At 32.2% G+C, this 15,708-nt stretch overlaps 1 protein-coding gene and 1 long non-coding RNA gene across 3 annotated transcripts; one reads left to right on the forward strand and one right to left on the reverse strand.

The window, feature by feature from the left end:
- Window positions 1-3,873: 3,873 nt before the first annotated feature.
- Window positions 3,874-6,803, forward strand: LOC118056855 (E3 ubiquitin-protein ligase At4g11680). Of its 2 annotated transcripts, none has more exons than XM_035069245.2 (3): window positions 3,874-4,967; window positions 5,830-6,211; window positions 6,286-6,803. In XM_035069245.2, exons 1-3 carry the CDS (start codon window positions 4,480-4,482, stop codon window positions 6,430-6,432), a joined length of 1,017 nt encoding a protein of 338 aa, XP_034925136.1. In that variant the 5' UTR covers window positions 3,874-4,479; the 3' UTR covers window positions 6,433-6,803. The 2 variants fall into 2 exon arrangements, with proteins under 2 accessions (XP_034925136.1, XP_034925134.1); XM_035069243.2 differs by having other exon boundaries at window positions 3,877-4,967; window positions 5,821-6,211.
- A 119-nt stretch (window positions 6,804-6,922) lies between these two features.
- Window positions 6,923-7,732, reverse strand: LOC118056856 (uncharacterized). The gene is made up of 2 exons (XR_004688857.2): window positions 7,143-7,732; window positions 6,923-7,060 (listed from the first exon to the last, which is right to left on the reverse strand). It is a non-coding gene; the product is annotated as an uncharacterized lncRNA (long non-coding RNA).
- Between the last annotated feature and the right edge of the window lie 7,976 nt (window positions 7,733-15,708).

Here is a 15,708-nt window from a genome sequence, read left to right on the forward strand (position 1 = left end):
ATAAAACAAGACTAGTCGAATAGCATCAAAATGAATATATGTATATCCTAAAAAATATAACATTAAAAAATTCAAGTATTATGAAAACCTAAAAAATTAAACTCAAAAATTACGAAGTTCAAGAGATATATAATTATATTATCGATTTTATATCAATTAGGAAGTCATTGGTTGCTTTCAAAACGTTTTTTTAACCGGATGATTGGTAGCGGTTTCAGGTTGCTGGGAGAGGCTGCTTGCTTTTAAGAGCAATGATTACTCGTCTATCGCCTCCCACTAGCATCGAGACAAGGAGCTTATATAACACTCAACTCTACCATCAAATATGAAATCCATGTCCACTCGAAGCCTTATTATCTCTGAAGAATTCTACCATTCTTGCAATTTGCAGGGAGGTGGAGAAATGACAGTCCAAGAATCTTCATATATTAAATGTTCCTCGTAACAATGCTTGTGCATCATGTCATATAACGAGCCCTTGTAGGAATCCGATGACAATATTAATAATTGCCTCTTAGACCATGAATATTTCTAGATAGACAAATTATTAAATTATTTGTAACTCAATTTAATTCATTTACAATCTCAAAATATAATTTATATTATTTTTTAATATAATCTTTCAAGTGAAAGTCATTTAAACTTGAAATTTATATAAATTTAAACTACTTTAAACTTAATTTTTATCAAATAAATAATGATGGTAAAATTTAAAACTCATAACTGCTTGATTATCAAGACTCTAATATCATATCAAATAATCAATTCAATAAATAAAAAACTTAAATTTTTAAATAAAATTTAGAAAAATAATTTATATTATTGTATAACATTATTTCTTCACGAAGTAAATGTGTTTGGTCAACCTCCCCGTATGAGAAGCAAACACTCTACCACACCTGATGGCCCAGCCAGCCCTACCCCCGAAAGCAAACAAATGGACATATCAAACTCCACCACCACCACCAAGCGTTGAAACTTAGAAGAGCCGAGTAACTGTGTGTGAGCATCGAGTGTAAGCAAAGGCTGGGCTCATCCTCTCTTCAGCATTTACTTTATACAAAATCTAAGATGAGTTGGCCAAACCACATCATCATCTGGATGAGCACAAACATGCCAAGCTTCCCTATTTTTCTTCTTCTTCTTTTTTTAAATTATAGATATTCAAGTTAATTTACGCACTTCTCAACTAATTTCACGGATCCTGAAATTAATGATCATATAAACTTTCAATAACCTAAAAAGAATTGAATTTGTGATTATTGAAAAGCCAAACCAAACCCAAAGCTTCAAGCTTCCTATCGTCCTCTAATACGTTGCTGTCATATACGTGTAGATTATCTATACCTGTATTCCTGAAAATGACCTGCTTGTAACCCTAGCCATGCTGTGAATCTATCAAGAACAGCACGTGTGGCTTCGGTTTATTGGATGGGGCGTTCAATTTCTTGAGTCAAACAAGTAAGATGGAGTTTAACTACGTGTTTTAATCAAATTACATCCTATAGTTTACTCTCTTCAGATTACCACCTGTTTTTCCGGGCAACAATTGGAATGTGTTAAATCTTCAGATCACGTCATGTATCTCTATGACGTGTATGATTTCTAAAGGTGAAATGGTATACTTGACTGGACATAAGGAATTAAAAAAATATATAAATTATTTATAAACAAACTTTTCACACTTAAATTTTCTTATAAAGTAACGTGTCAACATGTAAATGATAAAATGTGTATCCATAAATTCTAAATAATTGACAAATGTATTAATTTTATGAAAAGCTTGTGTATTCAACATTACGGAAAAAAATATTGAATTGCATGAGCGTCAACTATGAAGTGGATGCGTTTGTACTACGATTATGATTACAATTTAATTATTATTTCTATACAATTCTTCTTTGAATTAAATTTTAGTTGTAAAATGTGTATATTTTGACTCACGAAGCTCTTCAAACAATTTCTTGATTATTTTCAATTTGATTTAATTTTTATTAAAAAAAATAACTAAAATTGATTTTTTAAAAAAAACCAAAAACTGATTCAAATCGGTCGATTTCGGTTTGGTTTGTTTTGGTTATTTGAGAAAAAAAACCAGTTCAAACCGTTTTGGCTCGGTTTTTCCTGTTTTTTTTTTTGTTTGGGCTCGGTTTTATTTTTTTAGTTTCAGGCTTATAAAACCGAAACCAAACTGGTTGATTTTTTTAAAATTCTAATCGATTTTTTTTTACAGTTTGATTTTTTCGGTTATTTTTTTATAGTTTTCACAGTTTAATCAGATTTTTAATTTTTTTGCTCACCTCTATTATAGATATAAAGAATTTATCCTTAATAGGTTTTTTTTTTATTTAATTTCTTGATGAAGTTTTATCCACAAACGATCTCAGATTCCTAATCCTTTCAAGTTGCTCCCATTACTGTATCATATCCACCGAGACTAATTAACAATGCTTCATTGAGCTTTTCATGGGGAATTTATTTATTTTTTTATATAAGATTTTGGTATGAGAATCTCTTACAAGTTTTAATATAATTGAGGTTTGAGTGCCTCATTGAGATTCTTACAACTTTAGAGGTTCGATTGAGAATTAAAAGTACTTTTCAACATCATTATTTATGTTCGTTGTTTGTATAAAGAATGGAAGGAGGAAGCTGAAGATACGATGAAACTTTATGAGATTAATTTGTACAATTTACATTGCTTATGTAAAGGGGATCCATTAGCGTAATCAAACGATGCTTCAGCAAACGAAAAAGATTAGCAATCCGTGAAGAATTCAGATGGGCAAAGTATGATTACAGGAAAAGATATCATCATTACTTTACAATGATCATCGATGCTTAATCTTATAACAGGATATTTGCTTTTATATTTTAAAAGTATTTTAAAAAATTTTAATTTTATTTTATTTTTTTTACTTTAAATTAATATTTTTAGGTATTTTAGTGAGTTGATTTTAAAATTGATTTTTAGAAAATAAAAAAAATATTATTTTGATGTATTTCCAAGTAAAATATATTTTAAAAAAACAATCAAAACCACACTCCTAAACAAATATATTTATAAATTTAAAAAAATAATTCAGAAAGAAAGATGATCTGCTCTGTCAGTGACAATGGTGTTTATCTTATTAATCTGGTTTTAGAAGGGATCATTTAAGCCCCATTGCGTGATGAACTGTGTTTTAAGCATAATAATAATAATTCCCAATCTTCACATCCTTTAATGACATTAATCACAATCAAATGATCATTTACACCTCTCTTAAATGGACTCTTTAGATCGTTTGAAGAAGCTTCCCATCATTTTTAAATAATTAAGGTATTTTTTATGTGTGATTAAAGACTAATTAATACCTTTACTGTGAAATGAAAAAAAAAAAAAAAAAAAAAAACCAAGGGAGAAAACAGAAAACAGAGGGAGGGAAAATGCTCCTCTAGCATGGTAAGAGCTGCCTATCCCACCATAAATTTTAGAATCCCCCGGTTACTGAACCCGCCATAATTCAAAATCTCTCATTTCAGTAACATTACGAAATTATAATCTAGTTAACATTGTCAGTGGTTATTTTAAAAATATATATATATTAAAATAATATTTTATATTTTTTAAATATTTATCATATTAAAAAATCTAAAAAAACAATTGTTTTTCTTCAAATTTTAGATAAATAACTTATGACCGCAATGCCACACACCCTTTTAAAATAATATTAATCTCTTATGTATGTATGTATGTATATCCCTCTTGAAATAATATTAATCTCTTGTGTGTGCGTATATATCCTATTAATTAAGACAAAAGGAGAAATTAACTGAAGAAAGAGAAATTAAAATTAAAAAAAAAATACTTAATTATGTTGTGCTGGAGAGAAATGAAAGGGAAGTATTTGTAGTTGAAGATCTGTTTCAGCTATAACTTTGCTTGCTGAATAAACAAAAACCAGATGGAAGTTAGGGTGGTTTTGGCTTTTGCAGTTGATTCTTGGTCGCCATCTGAAACCCCACCTTCACCTTCCTGTCATATTCACACTCCACAACATCTCTCCATTTCTCCTTGCTCTATCTTTCCATATACACTTCATTTATCTGTGTTTGGTGCCTGCGGATTACCAGTCCATTCTTGAATAAATACCCACTTCGGTTTTGAGAGATTCTGGAGCTGGTGACAACCAAGTTGTTTGTTTGAGCTGGGTTTCAAAGCACAGTGCTGTCTACTCTGGAGCCAACAAATTACAAGTATTTGGCCAAACCCTGCCTGCTGGTGATTTCCAGTGCAGGAATTTTTGTGAGTTCCATGTTAGTACCATACATGGAATTCTTGCTGGTAATATTCAAATTCTAGTTAACCCTATATCATCAATTGTACAAGATCATGTCGTTTCTTTTCAACTAAGTCTTGTTGACAAGCCAGTCTTATCTCGTTATTCGAGCAAACCACAAGCTTGTATCAGAAGATTTCTTCCTAAAACATCCTCAATGAATACGCGGTACCCCTTTCCGATGAACTCATTCTGTGGTTCGAGTCCTGCAGCATCTCCAGCAGGAGAAGAGCGTGGAACTGTGTCTCTCAGAAACAGGTCTGCTCGCACTCCCACTTCGTCATTATTGGTAAGAACAGCGATGAGAATATCTAGAGCAAGATGGTTCACCTTCTTGAGAAGAGTATTCCACTACCAGAATGGCTCAAGGTCTAACCTTGGTTCTAATCCTTTCAACTCCAGCACTTGGATGATGCTGGAGTTTGTAGCTTTGGTCATTCAAATAAGTATTACTATGTTCACCCTGGCTATTTCCAAGGCAGAGAAGCCAGTTTGGCCTGTGAGAATATGGATTATTGGCTATAATATTGGTTGTGTCCTTAGTCTGCTGCTGCTCTATGGGCGATACCGGCAAATTAACACGACTCAAGGCGATGGTTTTGGCCTACCTGATTTGGAACAACAGAGGGGCAGTGAGGAATCCAGGTATTTCTGTTAAAAGCTGTTCATCCTTTAGTGTTACTACATCTATGCTGAAAACATGTGTTCGAGCGTTATTACATAATATGATGTGATTAGCAGCATGCTTTGAAATGAAATTTGGTTGAGAAGGAATAGATTTCTAGCATCTTGAAGAACAGGAAAAAGGATGTTTGTTCTCTGTATAATTTAGCAAATTGCTTCAGAATCATTGTAGTATTTGGAATTCCCCTATGGCTGTAAATCTTAATTTCCTACATGGTATTGGGTGGTGCTTTTTAATCTCTTGAAACTTAGCTGTCGGAGAGATTATAAGTTTTATTTTGCTTATTTTAGTTACCATGACCAAAAAACTGTAGTTTATGTGTGACTTTGATGCCTTTGGATAAGAATTATTGGCCATTGCAAATCCTTATGTTTAAGATTTTGCCTTTAAATTGAACAGCTTAATGTCACCAAGGTTGAATCAGCTTCTTTTTTTATGGTACTTCGACCACTACTCTACTAGCAAAAGAATATGCAGGTGGAAGAGAGTACTCTTCTTCTTTCTTATCAGCATTGAGAGAAGAAACTGTTGATGCCTACCACACTCAGGCATCCTTTTACCACCGAGGCAGGATATCTTTGGTCAATCTACAATTGGCTAAATGAGTAATTTTCGAGAAAAAAAGAGAGAAGAAGAACGATGTGATCTTCAAGATAGTTTAGGAATCATTGCATGATCTAGAATTCCCAGATACTTCGAAACAATACAGCCATGAAAAGTTTTTCATGGCTAATACAGCCATTTACAAATATATAATAGAAAGATAATAATATTCGTTGGACTTAATTTGTACGCCTACTGATTGATATACAGTGTATGCAGGTGCTCAATTCTGATGCACAAGTGCCGGACTTCACTCGAGCTCTTCTTTGCAATATGGTTTGTGATGGGTAATGTTTGGGTCTTCGATTCTCGCTTTGGATCCTACCACCGTGCTCCAAAACTCCATGTGCTATGCATCTCTCTACTTGCCTGGAATGCTCTCAGTTACTCCTTCCCATTTCTCTTGTTTCTACTGCTATGTTGTTGTGTGCCACTCATTAGCACTGTCCTTGGTTACAACATGAACATGGGGTCTGCCGAGAGAGGGGCGTCCGACGATCAAATCTCCAGTCTACCAAGTTGGAGGTACAAAGCAGCTGACACCAACTCGGAGTTTCGCAATAATGCTGATTGCAATTCAACCATTGCAAGTGAAGATCTGGTAAGTCCTAGTTTACAGATACAGATGGCTTGGCTACCTTTTTGTACTTACGTTTTGTGTAATGGTATTGACAGGAATGTTGTATCTGCCTAGCCAAGTACAAAGACAAAGAAGAAGTTAGGAAATTGCCATGTTCCCATATGTTCCACCTCAAGTGTGTAGATCAATGGCTTCGGATTATATCCTGCTGCCCTCTCTGTAAACAAGGATTGGAGAGTTAGAGGGCAAGACAGCAAAAGAGAGCTGAAGTTTTTATTAGGCTTTCTTTTCTGTTTTAAGCCTTTCTTCACAGTGTGCGATAAAAAATTATGTGTTGGTCTGGTTACTTGAGTGAGTTTTTGGCTTGTATAAAGGAGCTCCCCTGTAACCACAATCATAGAATTCTGTCTTTGAGCTGTACATGGCAGAAGGATGGTAGGAGAACTTGGTTCCCGAGGATAAGGAAGTCCTTTACTCAAGGATATACCACAATATCTGTACACGATTTTTGTTTCTTGTGATTGCAGTAGATACTGGTATACATGTAAATGAAAATAAATACTCCATGTATTCAAATTAATATTCTGGGCTAATATCATTTTCAATTTGTGCAGTCTTTTTTAATGTAGCCAGTAATCGAAAAAAGAAAAAATGATCACAGTTCATCTCCTTCCCATAGTTGTCCAAACCATCAGGTCCTTGCAATAAACAACATGGCTATCAGAATGAAGATTGTGAATGAATCAAACATGTTATCATTCAATGTTTATCATTCTTTAATTCCTCTATCGGGGAAAGTACGGTGGACTGCCAAACCACCCAACAAAATGGATACGCAGGAGCATCTGATGGAACCCAGTGGTGAATCTCCTGAAAAAACATATCCAACATAAATCAGAACTCAAAGGAATCTAACCCACCGTATATGAAATTAGACTCTAAACACCCATACTTGTCATTTTCTAAAATCACACCAACTAAACTTCTCTTTAGCCATTCCACTACATCCACTGTAGGTTGAATGACTCCGATAATTTAGCATTTGAGAATTCTTGTCACGGGGGCTTCTCTTTCGAATTTGCTTCTTTTGAATCACATCATTCTTCTTTTCCTGTTCAATTTTCCCGTCAAACTTGGTGTGAAGAAAGTTGATGAGCGAGAGATGAAACTAGAACTTGAGGAAGCAACGGCGGTGGAGGAGCGTAAGATGCCGAAGATCTAGAGAGGCGTTGATGAAGAGATGGTCCGCTTTAGGTACTTCTAGAAGATCCAATGGCTGTGGCTGCCATTTTGGTGGTGGTGGAGTTGTTTTTAGGGTTTGCATTAGAGAGAGAGAGAGAGAGAGAGAGAGAGAGAGAGAGAGAGAGGAATTTCTTTTATGTCTGATATTTGATTATCTTTGCTGCTCGTATCACATATATTATTTTGATCATCGTTATCTACATTGCTGGATTTGGAGGTGTTGGTTTGGAGGGGAGGGAAGGGAATGGAACGTCACAACTAGGTTTCGTATTTTAAGGGAAGAACGGGGGTGGAACTTGGAAGGTAAATTTATAACCAAAAAAAAAGAAAACTAGGGTCTTTTTAATTTAATGATAAATTTATAATATTGAATTTTTTTATTCAATGACAAAAAATAAATTATTTTATAAAATAATAACGATAAATTTGTAAATAATTAAAGAATTTTTGTTGATTATTTTTTTGGACGTGTTAGGTATGGATACTATTAAATGTATACTGAAATTTAGAATACAAATAGTAATTTTTTAAAAACTTGATAAATACTAAACTATAAAATATTAAGGGATAATTTTTTCTTAAAAAAATTAAGATGATATTTTTTAAATATAGAGATGGTGATATATTGGATCAATTTAATTTCTCAGCTTAACCTATCACACCGTGATCGAGTTTAATTACTTCATTTTTTTAAACTATCTTTCATTTAATTGTATAAAAACAATAATAGATTTTTGTAAAATTGAGTATTAATCAAATACCAAGATATTTTATTTGAAAGTATAATAACTTCATATAAAATAAATCAAAACAAATCATGAAGACTCATTTAAAATTAACAAAAAATTAAAATTAAAAAAATCTCAAGTTAAAAAAAAAATAAAAAAAAAAAACCCTCATGCGTGCACAAGTATAAATGGGCCATTGTGCTTGAGCCTTTAAGAACAAGGCTAAATGTGTGGGCATGCTAGCCTAGGTTGCATATATGAGCTTTTTTTATTTTTTCTTTAATTTTTTAAAGAAAAAAAAACATATTATGTGTCATTTGTTACGTCTGTTGTCTAGAATCCAACTACCACTATAATGGATATAAAATCCAAAAAAGGGGGTTTTGTCCTAAAATATCATCTCAACCAATTTTTACCTCAAAATATCTAATAAATACCATAAAAATCTTTATAAACCACTTATCAATCTCAAAACGACCAAAAACACTAAAAAATAAAAATCAACAAAAAAAAAATCTTAATAAAACTCGATTTGTATTTTCAAAGTATTTTTATAAAAAAAATTTATTATCAAACTTTTATTGTCGAATAAACCCATTTATATCAAAATTGGTTATTTTTATAGTTGGATTGTGGTGAAATAATTCTTTCTTTATTGTTGGAATTCAATGACATTTTATCTCTCCTCGCAAACTCTAGGATTGAAAAATAAAAAAAAAATAATTTTTTGAATCAAAACTAAAATTGCAAAAACTATTTAGGATTGCATAAGAAAAAAAGGGAAAATAGATGGACAAAAAGTACTGTTTATAGCAAATTTGACCAGTAGATTATTTCTTATTTTATACCTTGATCTCCTTTTGTTTAATTGTTTCTTTTCTTAATGAGTTTTTAGAAATTTGCCATTAATTTGGGCATAGAAAGCTATAATGAAAAAAAAAATAAGGATAAATTAGAAAAAAATTAATGGTAATGCGAATTATTATAGTGATTTATCTAACCCTTTTAGTTTATTTTGTTAATGTAATGTAATCGTAAAATCCCCAAACATGGCGTTCCCTGGGGATTAGGGATATGTTGATTGAGGCTTGTTTTAGATGAAAAGTACAAGAAAGAGTGAAACATCTTCGTATGATTGTCTTGGTACAATAACCAGGTTCTTGTTGCATTCATCGTTTAGATTATTAAGTGAAGTAATCAGCTAATTATTCCTTAAATTTCTGGTTTTTGTTTCTGCTATCATACCATCTGGTTTTGACCACGCATACCCAACACAAATCATCGTGGAAATCCCAGTTTTTGTGCCTCTCATTGCTTAGAAAGGAGATAGAATGATGAGAGTTGATTGTCGAGAGGACATAGTTTGCAATCATGTTCTAAATGAAAATTAAAAAAAAGACGCAATTTATGCTGACGACATTATTAAATCAAATGCTGAGAAAACATTAAAAGAGGTTAGAATTGAACTGGATATATTGCCTGAAGACTAAGCCCTTGACTGATCTTGCCACTTACAGCAATAGTGAATGTGTTCTTGTTTTCATATTCCAGACAATTCATGGCAGCTACTTTTCTGAGTTTCATTTATGAGGGTGCTGAGAAACTCCTTGAAAGTGCTGGCAGCTTCATGCGTTTTGTCCTTAATATAGCCAAGAGAAACTGCAAAACATTTAGGTATCATAATGCTTAGAAACCTTAAACATGGAAGGCCTAACAGAATGTTTTGAAAAAAGAAAAAAAGAAAAATCAAAATGCAGCTTAATTACCCTCACAACCCTTTTCAGGAGGTCATTCTCCTTCTTAAGATCTGTATTTTCCACTTGCTGTTGGGCTTCCAAAGCCTGAAAACAGGGATGGTAAATATGAAAACAATAACGAAGAGCAAACAAAGCCAAGTTATATGTGTAACAAATTGCTTAAAATTAAGACCAGTCTGGGATAACTTACTTGTTTCCTTGCTCTAGACCTGGCAGCTGATTCTCGATTTTTTATCATCCTGTGCTGGATTTTATCAGAAATTGATGTCTTTCCACAAGTTCTTCTAGCTCTGGGATGAGCATTCTTTTTGCTATCATTTTCACAGCTAATCCCACTTGCAGATTGCTGATAGATGCACGCCCTGTTGGGAGCATTCACATAACTGGTACTATCCGTACCAGCTCTTCTGTCATCACTCTTTTTGTTTGCATTTCCACTTCCAACTCCTCGTACAAATTGATGGTTAGGGCTTGCCTCATCAACAACTCTCGCTTCACTTGTATTGACGAGACCAGACACAGCAGCAATTGGAGGTGGCTGTTTCCGACTATAACCACCACCTAAGCTAGCACAGCTCACCTGTTCGGTTGGATGATCAACTCCTTTCATTTTGAGCAGGTTCGAACTAGACCCGGTTCCTATAGTCAATGCTGCTCCATCGAGGCATCTTTTCCTCTTAACCTTCATTGGACTTGCACTGTTTCTTGTGTATGGAAGGCTTGTGCTCTGCACCTTCTTAGCAACTTGAGATGGGATATGGATTTTCTGGGAAACCTGGATATCTGTTCTTAAAGATAAAGCAGTAAAATGAGAAGCCCTTAATTCATCTTCTTGAGATGGAGGTAACATGGTGTGTGTAAACATGAAGATAACAAGAGCTCCGGCTTTGTTCCTGGAATAACAAGAACAAGGCAAAAATAATTACTAGAAAGATTGCATGGAAACTCACTTTTAATGCTACTAAGCTCTTTTTCCATGGTAGAAAATACAAATCCAGGAAAGTAGATCAAAGCCCTCAACGTGTTTAATACGAATCTCTAACAATGATGCATATAAAAGAATTATGGCAGCTATTATATCAAACAAAGCTGAAATATAATGTTTTTTAGATATCAGATTAAGAGAGAAGGAGGGTACCTTAATTATCAGGGGTTTCAAACCAGAGCTGAAACTCCAGAAAGCAGCATCTGCACTGTGGAACTCTTTTGAGTACCCACTGAAATATAGAGAGAGGAAATTGACATGCAACGTATGGAAACAGAAGATTAAGACACCTCTCAACGTGTAAGAAAATTTGGTGAGCTTGCAGTGGAAAGAGAGAGACAGTGCCTGGTGGCAAAGATGCTTTCTTCAAAATCAACATGCAAGAGACCAGCAGAGGAACCAAAAACCAAACTTATGTAGTCTAAGAGAACAAAACATAACGGTTGAAACCGATGCCTTTCAGCGACACAAAATGACAACTTGATTTGCTCCATTTGTCATTGTTCCTCACTTAAATCTGCTCAAATTTTTTAGCAATTTCGTCGAGCTGTATGTGTGTATATACCTGCTAAATTAATAAACTCGATTAAATAATATATTGATTAATTAATAAAATTTCACCGTACCAAAAATACTAATTTATAAGGGTCTCACTATATATATACTAAATAATGTTATGATGCAGTTTACACCAAAATTCTTTAAACAATATTAAGACATTACCACTATATTTTTTAATCCTAAATAATCTAGTCAACTCAGTGGTTTTTAATATAATTTAAATGACCATTAGTAAAGACATGATTTGTTTTTAAAATAAATTTAAGACAACATTCTTTTTTGAAATACTATGACAATAATAAATTATATTAATTTGAGTTAAGTTAGTCAATCTATTAAATTCATAACCTGTGGATTGAATTAGTTTACCCTTGAAGAAAAAAAATCTAAAGTCAAGCTTGCAAGCGTATTGGCATTTTTTTTTCTCCTAGGCAAGATAAGCGGGCCTCAAATCTTTTCCCATATCCTTAGCCCATTTTAATGTGTTTTTTTTAATTATTTTTATTAGAATGCATGTAGAAAAAACTTGACATGGTTTTAAAATTCATGTTCAATTTTTCCATGGTTCTTAAAAGATATTGTAGGTTTTATAGGATTGTTAAATGTTTTTTTCAATTACAATGTACTAATATGAAAAAAATAAGAAATAAAGGATTGCTTATTAATAGTCAATGAAAATAAAATTACTTTTATTTATAATTTTGAATTGATTTTTTTACTTCATTCAATAATATTTGTCCATTCTTTTTTTTAAATCTCATTGAATATTGAGATATTATCTTTTTTTTAACTCACTTTTGAAATTATAATGGCTTTTTATTTAAAAATAGTATAATAAAAAAAATGATTTCATTCAAACAATCATGAAATGCATTGGTAAGAAAATAAAATTTAGATTGGAGATCTTCATTTCTCCTCAATAATTTTATTTGTTTTTTTTTACTACAAATGTCTTTTATAACCAATTAATTAAATAAAAATTGAATTTCAAAAAACAAGGTTATTAAATCTAGTTAGTGTCATAATCTAGATTATGAGTTGGGTGGGTTAACATAGTTTGACTTGAGTTAACTAATACGTTATCGTGCAATATTGTGCAATTTTGTTTATATATGAGCATCAAAAAGAGGTTGTTTTAATTTGTTTTAACTCAAAAAAAAAAAATTGTTAGGTCATCTAAGTTATATTATGTCGACTCTCACCTAATTTAAATTTAAAGGTCAAGTTGACAAATCACTACATCTACTGGCAAGCTTAACTAAGTTTGATAACATTATCAAAAAAAAAAAAAAAAAATCCCATGACAGAGCACATACTTACTACTAGCTAATACACACACACACATACCCTATAAATTTATCAATGCTGCATTTTTATCTCTATTGTAATTAATCTTCTAATGTTATTCTTTCGGTTTTCAAAAAAATTTCAATGTTACCTTTTAGACTTTTGAAGTGTTTTAATGAGATATTATAACATATATAGGAAGAAGAGGAAACAGTAGAGAAAAGTAAGAAGAGAGAAAATAGAAACATGAAAAGGTTAGCTTTTTAGTAATAATGATCAAAATTCAAAGTTTTTAAGAACTATAAATTAAGGTGGCATTATAAAATCTTGAACTACAATATTGATTAATGGGTAGGGGTAAAACTATAATTAATTTACCCCTTTTGTTTCTATATATATATATATAGAGAGAGGCATGAAATGAGGGTCATTACGAAATTACTAAATATAAATAATTTACTTGGCATATTCCTTAAATAGCAAAATTCTCTCCAAATTAGTGGGCTATAATTTCTATTATGTTTTACCCGTATTTTCAGCGCCAAAAGAAGAACTGAAAATCCAAGATTTTAGCCAGTAATAACTATATTAACGGTTATGTTCATGTTGCCCATTTTGATATTTTTATCCTCCCCATTGCAGAAGCAGAAAGCTCAAATATCTCTCGTTTGTGCCTTCTCTCCCTTCTCAGGTCACCGGTTGGCTGGCGACAAACCAGAAAAGTTCCTTTCTCTATTGAATTGTCAGGTATGGCGAAAAACTTGGGCATTCTTTTCAAAGTCAAGAGTTTAAGTGCTCTCCATTTCTTGTTTTCCTCTTAAATCAAGACGAGATTAACATCATTAATGTCATAAAATGTATATTCATATTGCATAACTTACAGTTAATTTGGTTGTAAGTTTCCAATATTGGGATATTGCTCAAGAATTTGATCTTTAGTTACCAAAATGTATACATCGATCTTACATTTTGGCATGCAAATATAACTCCAATATCCTCATCAATGTTGTTACATATCTTGCATGACAGAAAAGCTTTCGAAAAGATCAAAGATGAGTAATAAGAGCAACAGCGTGATGGACCTGCAGAAACCCTCAGAAACCCTCAAGAAGCAACAGCAAGTAACCCCTGAAATGGTGGCATCAGCAATCGACATGGAAGTGCTGAAGAAGAATTCACCGCTACACAATCCTGGCACTTCGCCAAGGTTACACAGGGCCTTGACAAAGCCACGTAGCACTGAACGGGGGAACTGTCTTTGCTCACCAACCACCCATGCGGGTTCCTTCAAGTGCCGATTCCACCGGAGCTCCGGCATGATTCGTGGAGGATCCATCGGATCCAATCTCTCCGAGTTGGATGGTAAATCACGTGCTATTAGCGACCTGGCTTAGATGTGATTGTTAGAACGGGACTGCATGCCCAAAAAGCTTTTTTTCAAGTTAATATGGATGCATGCATGTATTCCTGCAAATCATCATATCTATCACTGGTATACCACCGAGGATGGAGATGTATTTTAAGTTTCATGTCTGAAATAATATGTGTAACTACTTCTTAATCCACGTCATCACGTGGACGTATAGTTAACGTGTATTGCTTCTTGTTCTTATAATCTATGAGTAATGTTGCTCAACACAAATTTACGAGTAATTAATATTTCTAAGAATATCCCCAGTACTACTTATAAGCTCTCATACACTCTTACATGAATGGATTGCACGCTTTTTTTTAACATTTGCTATAGTTATAATTAATGTTACAAAGCAATGGTGTCGTAATGTAATCATTCTTGAGCTTTTTGAACTATTATTTACTATGTTACAATTATTTAATGCAAATTATAGGTAGGGTGAGATTAATTTTTTTTATTACTCAATAAAATTACTAATTTAATCTTTAAAAAAATATATAGAATACCTTTCACTTAGTGTATGTTGGTCTTTTCAAATTATTTTAAAAAAAAAAAAAAAACAAACAAACTTAGTGTAAATACTTAATAAAAAATCAAGAAAACTCTCTTGGGTGTACTTTGTGGTCTTTTTACTATAGTTTTTTTTTCTAATATCATGTTAGCTAGGGTATTTTTGTATTTTGATAAAAAAAAAAAAAAACTTGCTAATCCGCGTCATATATACTCAAGCAATATGGCATATGGGGGCCGGCCTAGCCATCAAAAACAACCTTTACCGACGGCATCAAAATCCTCACAGCAGTCCTCCATAATGGGGTGACATGTGGTTTGAGATTCCTGCTTAATTTTGCATCTTGAACTTTTTTTTTTTTCCTCTTTCTTCTTCCTATCCTCCTATAATTTTGTGCGAAAAACCCTTTAATATGTTAATTCTTGAGTAATTTATAAAATTAAAATGCTTTTTCAATGCCCTTTAGTATTTTTTTTATTTTTTAAATTTAATTCTTGTTATTTTAATTGCTATTTATTTTGTTTGAATTATTTTTTAAATTAATTTTGTTTTACAGTTTCACCATTCTTCATTTTTTTTTCCCTTTCAAGTTTCATCTTTATTTTTTTTTTATTATTGTTTTTTTTTTTTTGAAAATTTTATTTTTAAATTGATTGGTAATGAAATATCTTAATTGAACTCGAGTTTAGGCTTTATAGTTGTGAATTTTAAATATCTGGACAAGATTTTGAAGGTTTTACCGGGTTTCCTTGGTTTTTAGTTTTTTTTGTATAAACTATTTTTTCTCGTTTCATCCCTTAATATTTATTTAATTGGAGAATGGGTTATTATTTTTCTTAACTTGCTTTCTATGGAATTTTTTTGGTTGTTCTTGATAATCACTTAGTCATCTTGGGTCTTTTTATTTATCATTCTTTGTTGGGTTTTTTGGCTAATTCTTTGAATTAATTTTTTTTTTTCAATTTTATCCTTTAATATTTGAAATGATTTTTTTTAAATAATTTATAAGATTAGAATTATTTTCCTATTACAT

Source organism: Populus alba, chromosome 1 (genome assembly GCF_005239225.2).
Source record: "Populus alba chromosome 1, ASM523922v2, whole genome shotgun sequence".
Taxonomy (NCBI): domain Eukaryota; kingdom Viridiplantae; phylum Streptophyta; class Magnoliopsida; order Malpighiales; family Salicaceae; genus Populus; species Populus alba.

Coding starts and splice junctions, on each gene's coding strand:
- LOC118056855 (XM_035069243.2), top strand. CDS start 4,480: ATGAATACGCGGTACCCCTTTCCGATGAACTCATTCTGTGGTTCGAGT. Junction 4,968..5,820: donor AGGGGCAGTGAGGAATCCAG/GTATTTCTGTTA, acceptor ATTGATATACAG/TGTATGCAGGTGCTCAATTC. Junction 6,212..6,285: donor CCATTGCAAGTGAAGATCTG/GTAAGTCCTAGT, acceptor TGGTATTGACAG/GAATGTTGTATCTGCCTAGC.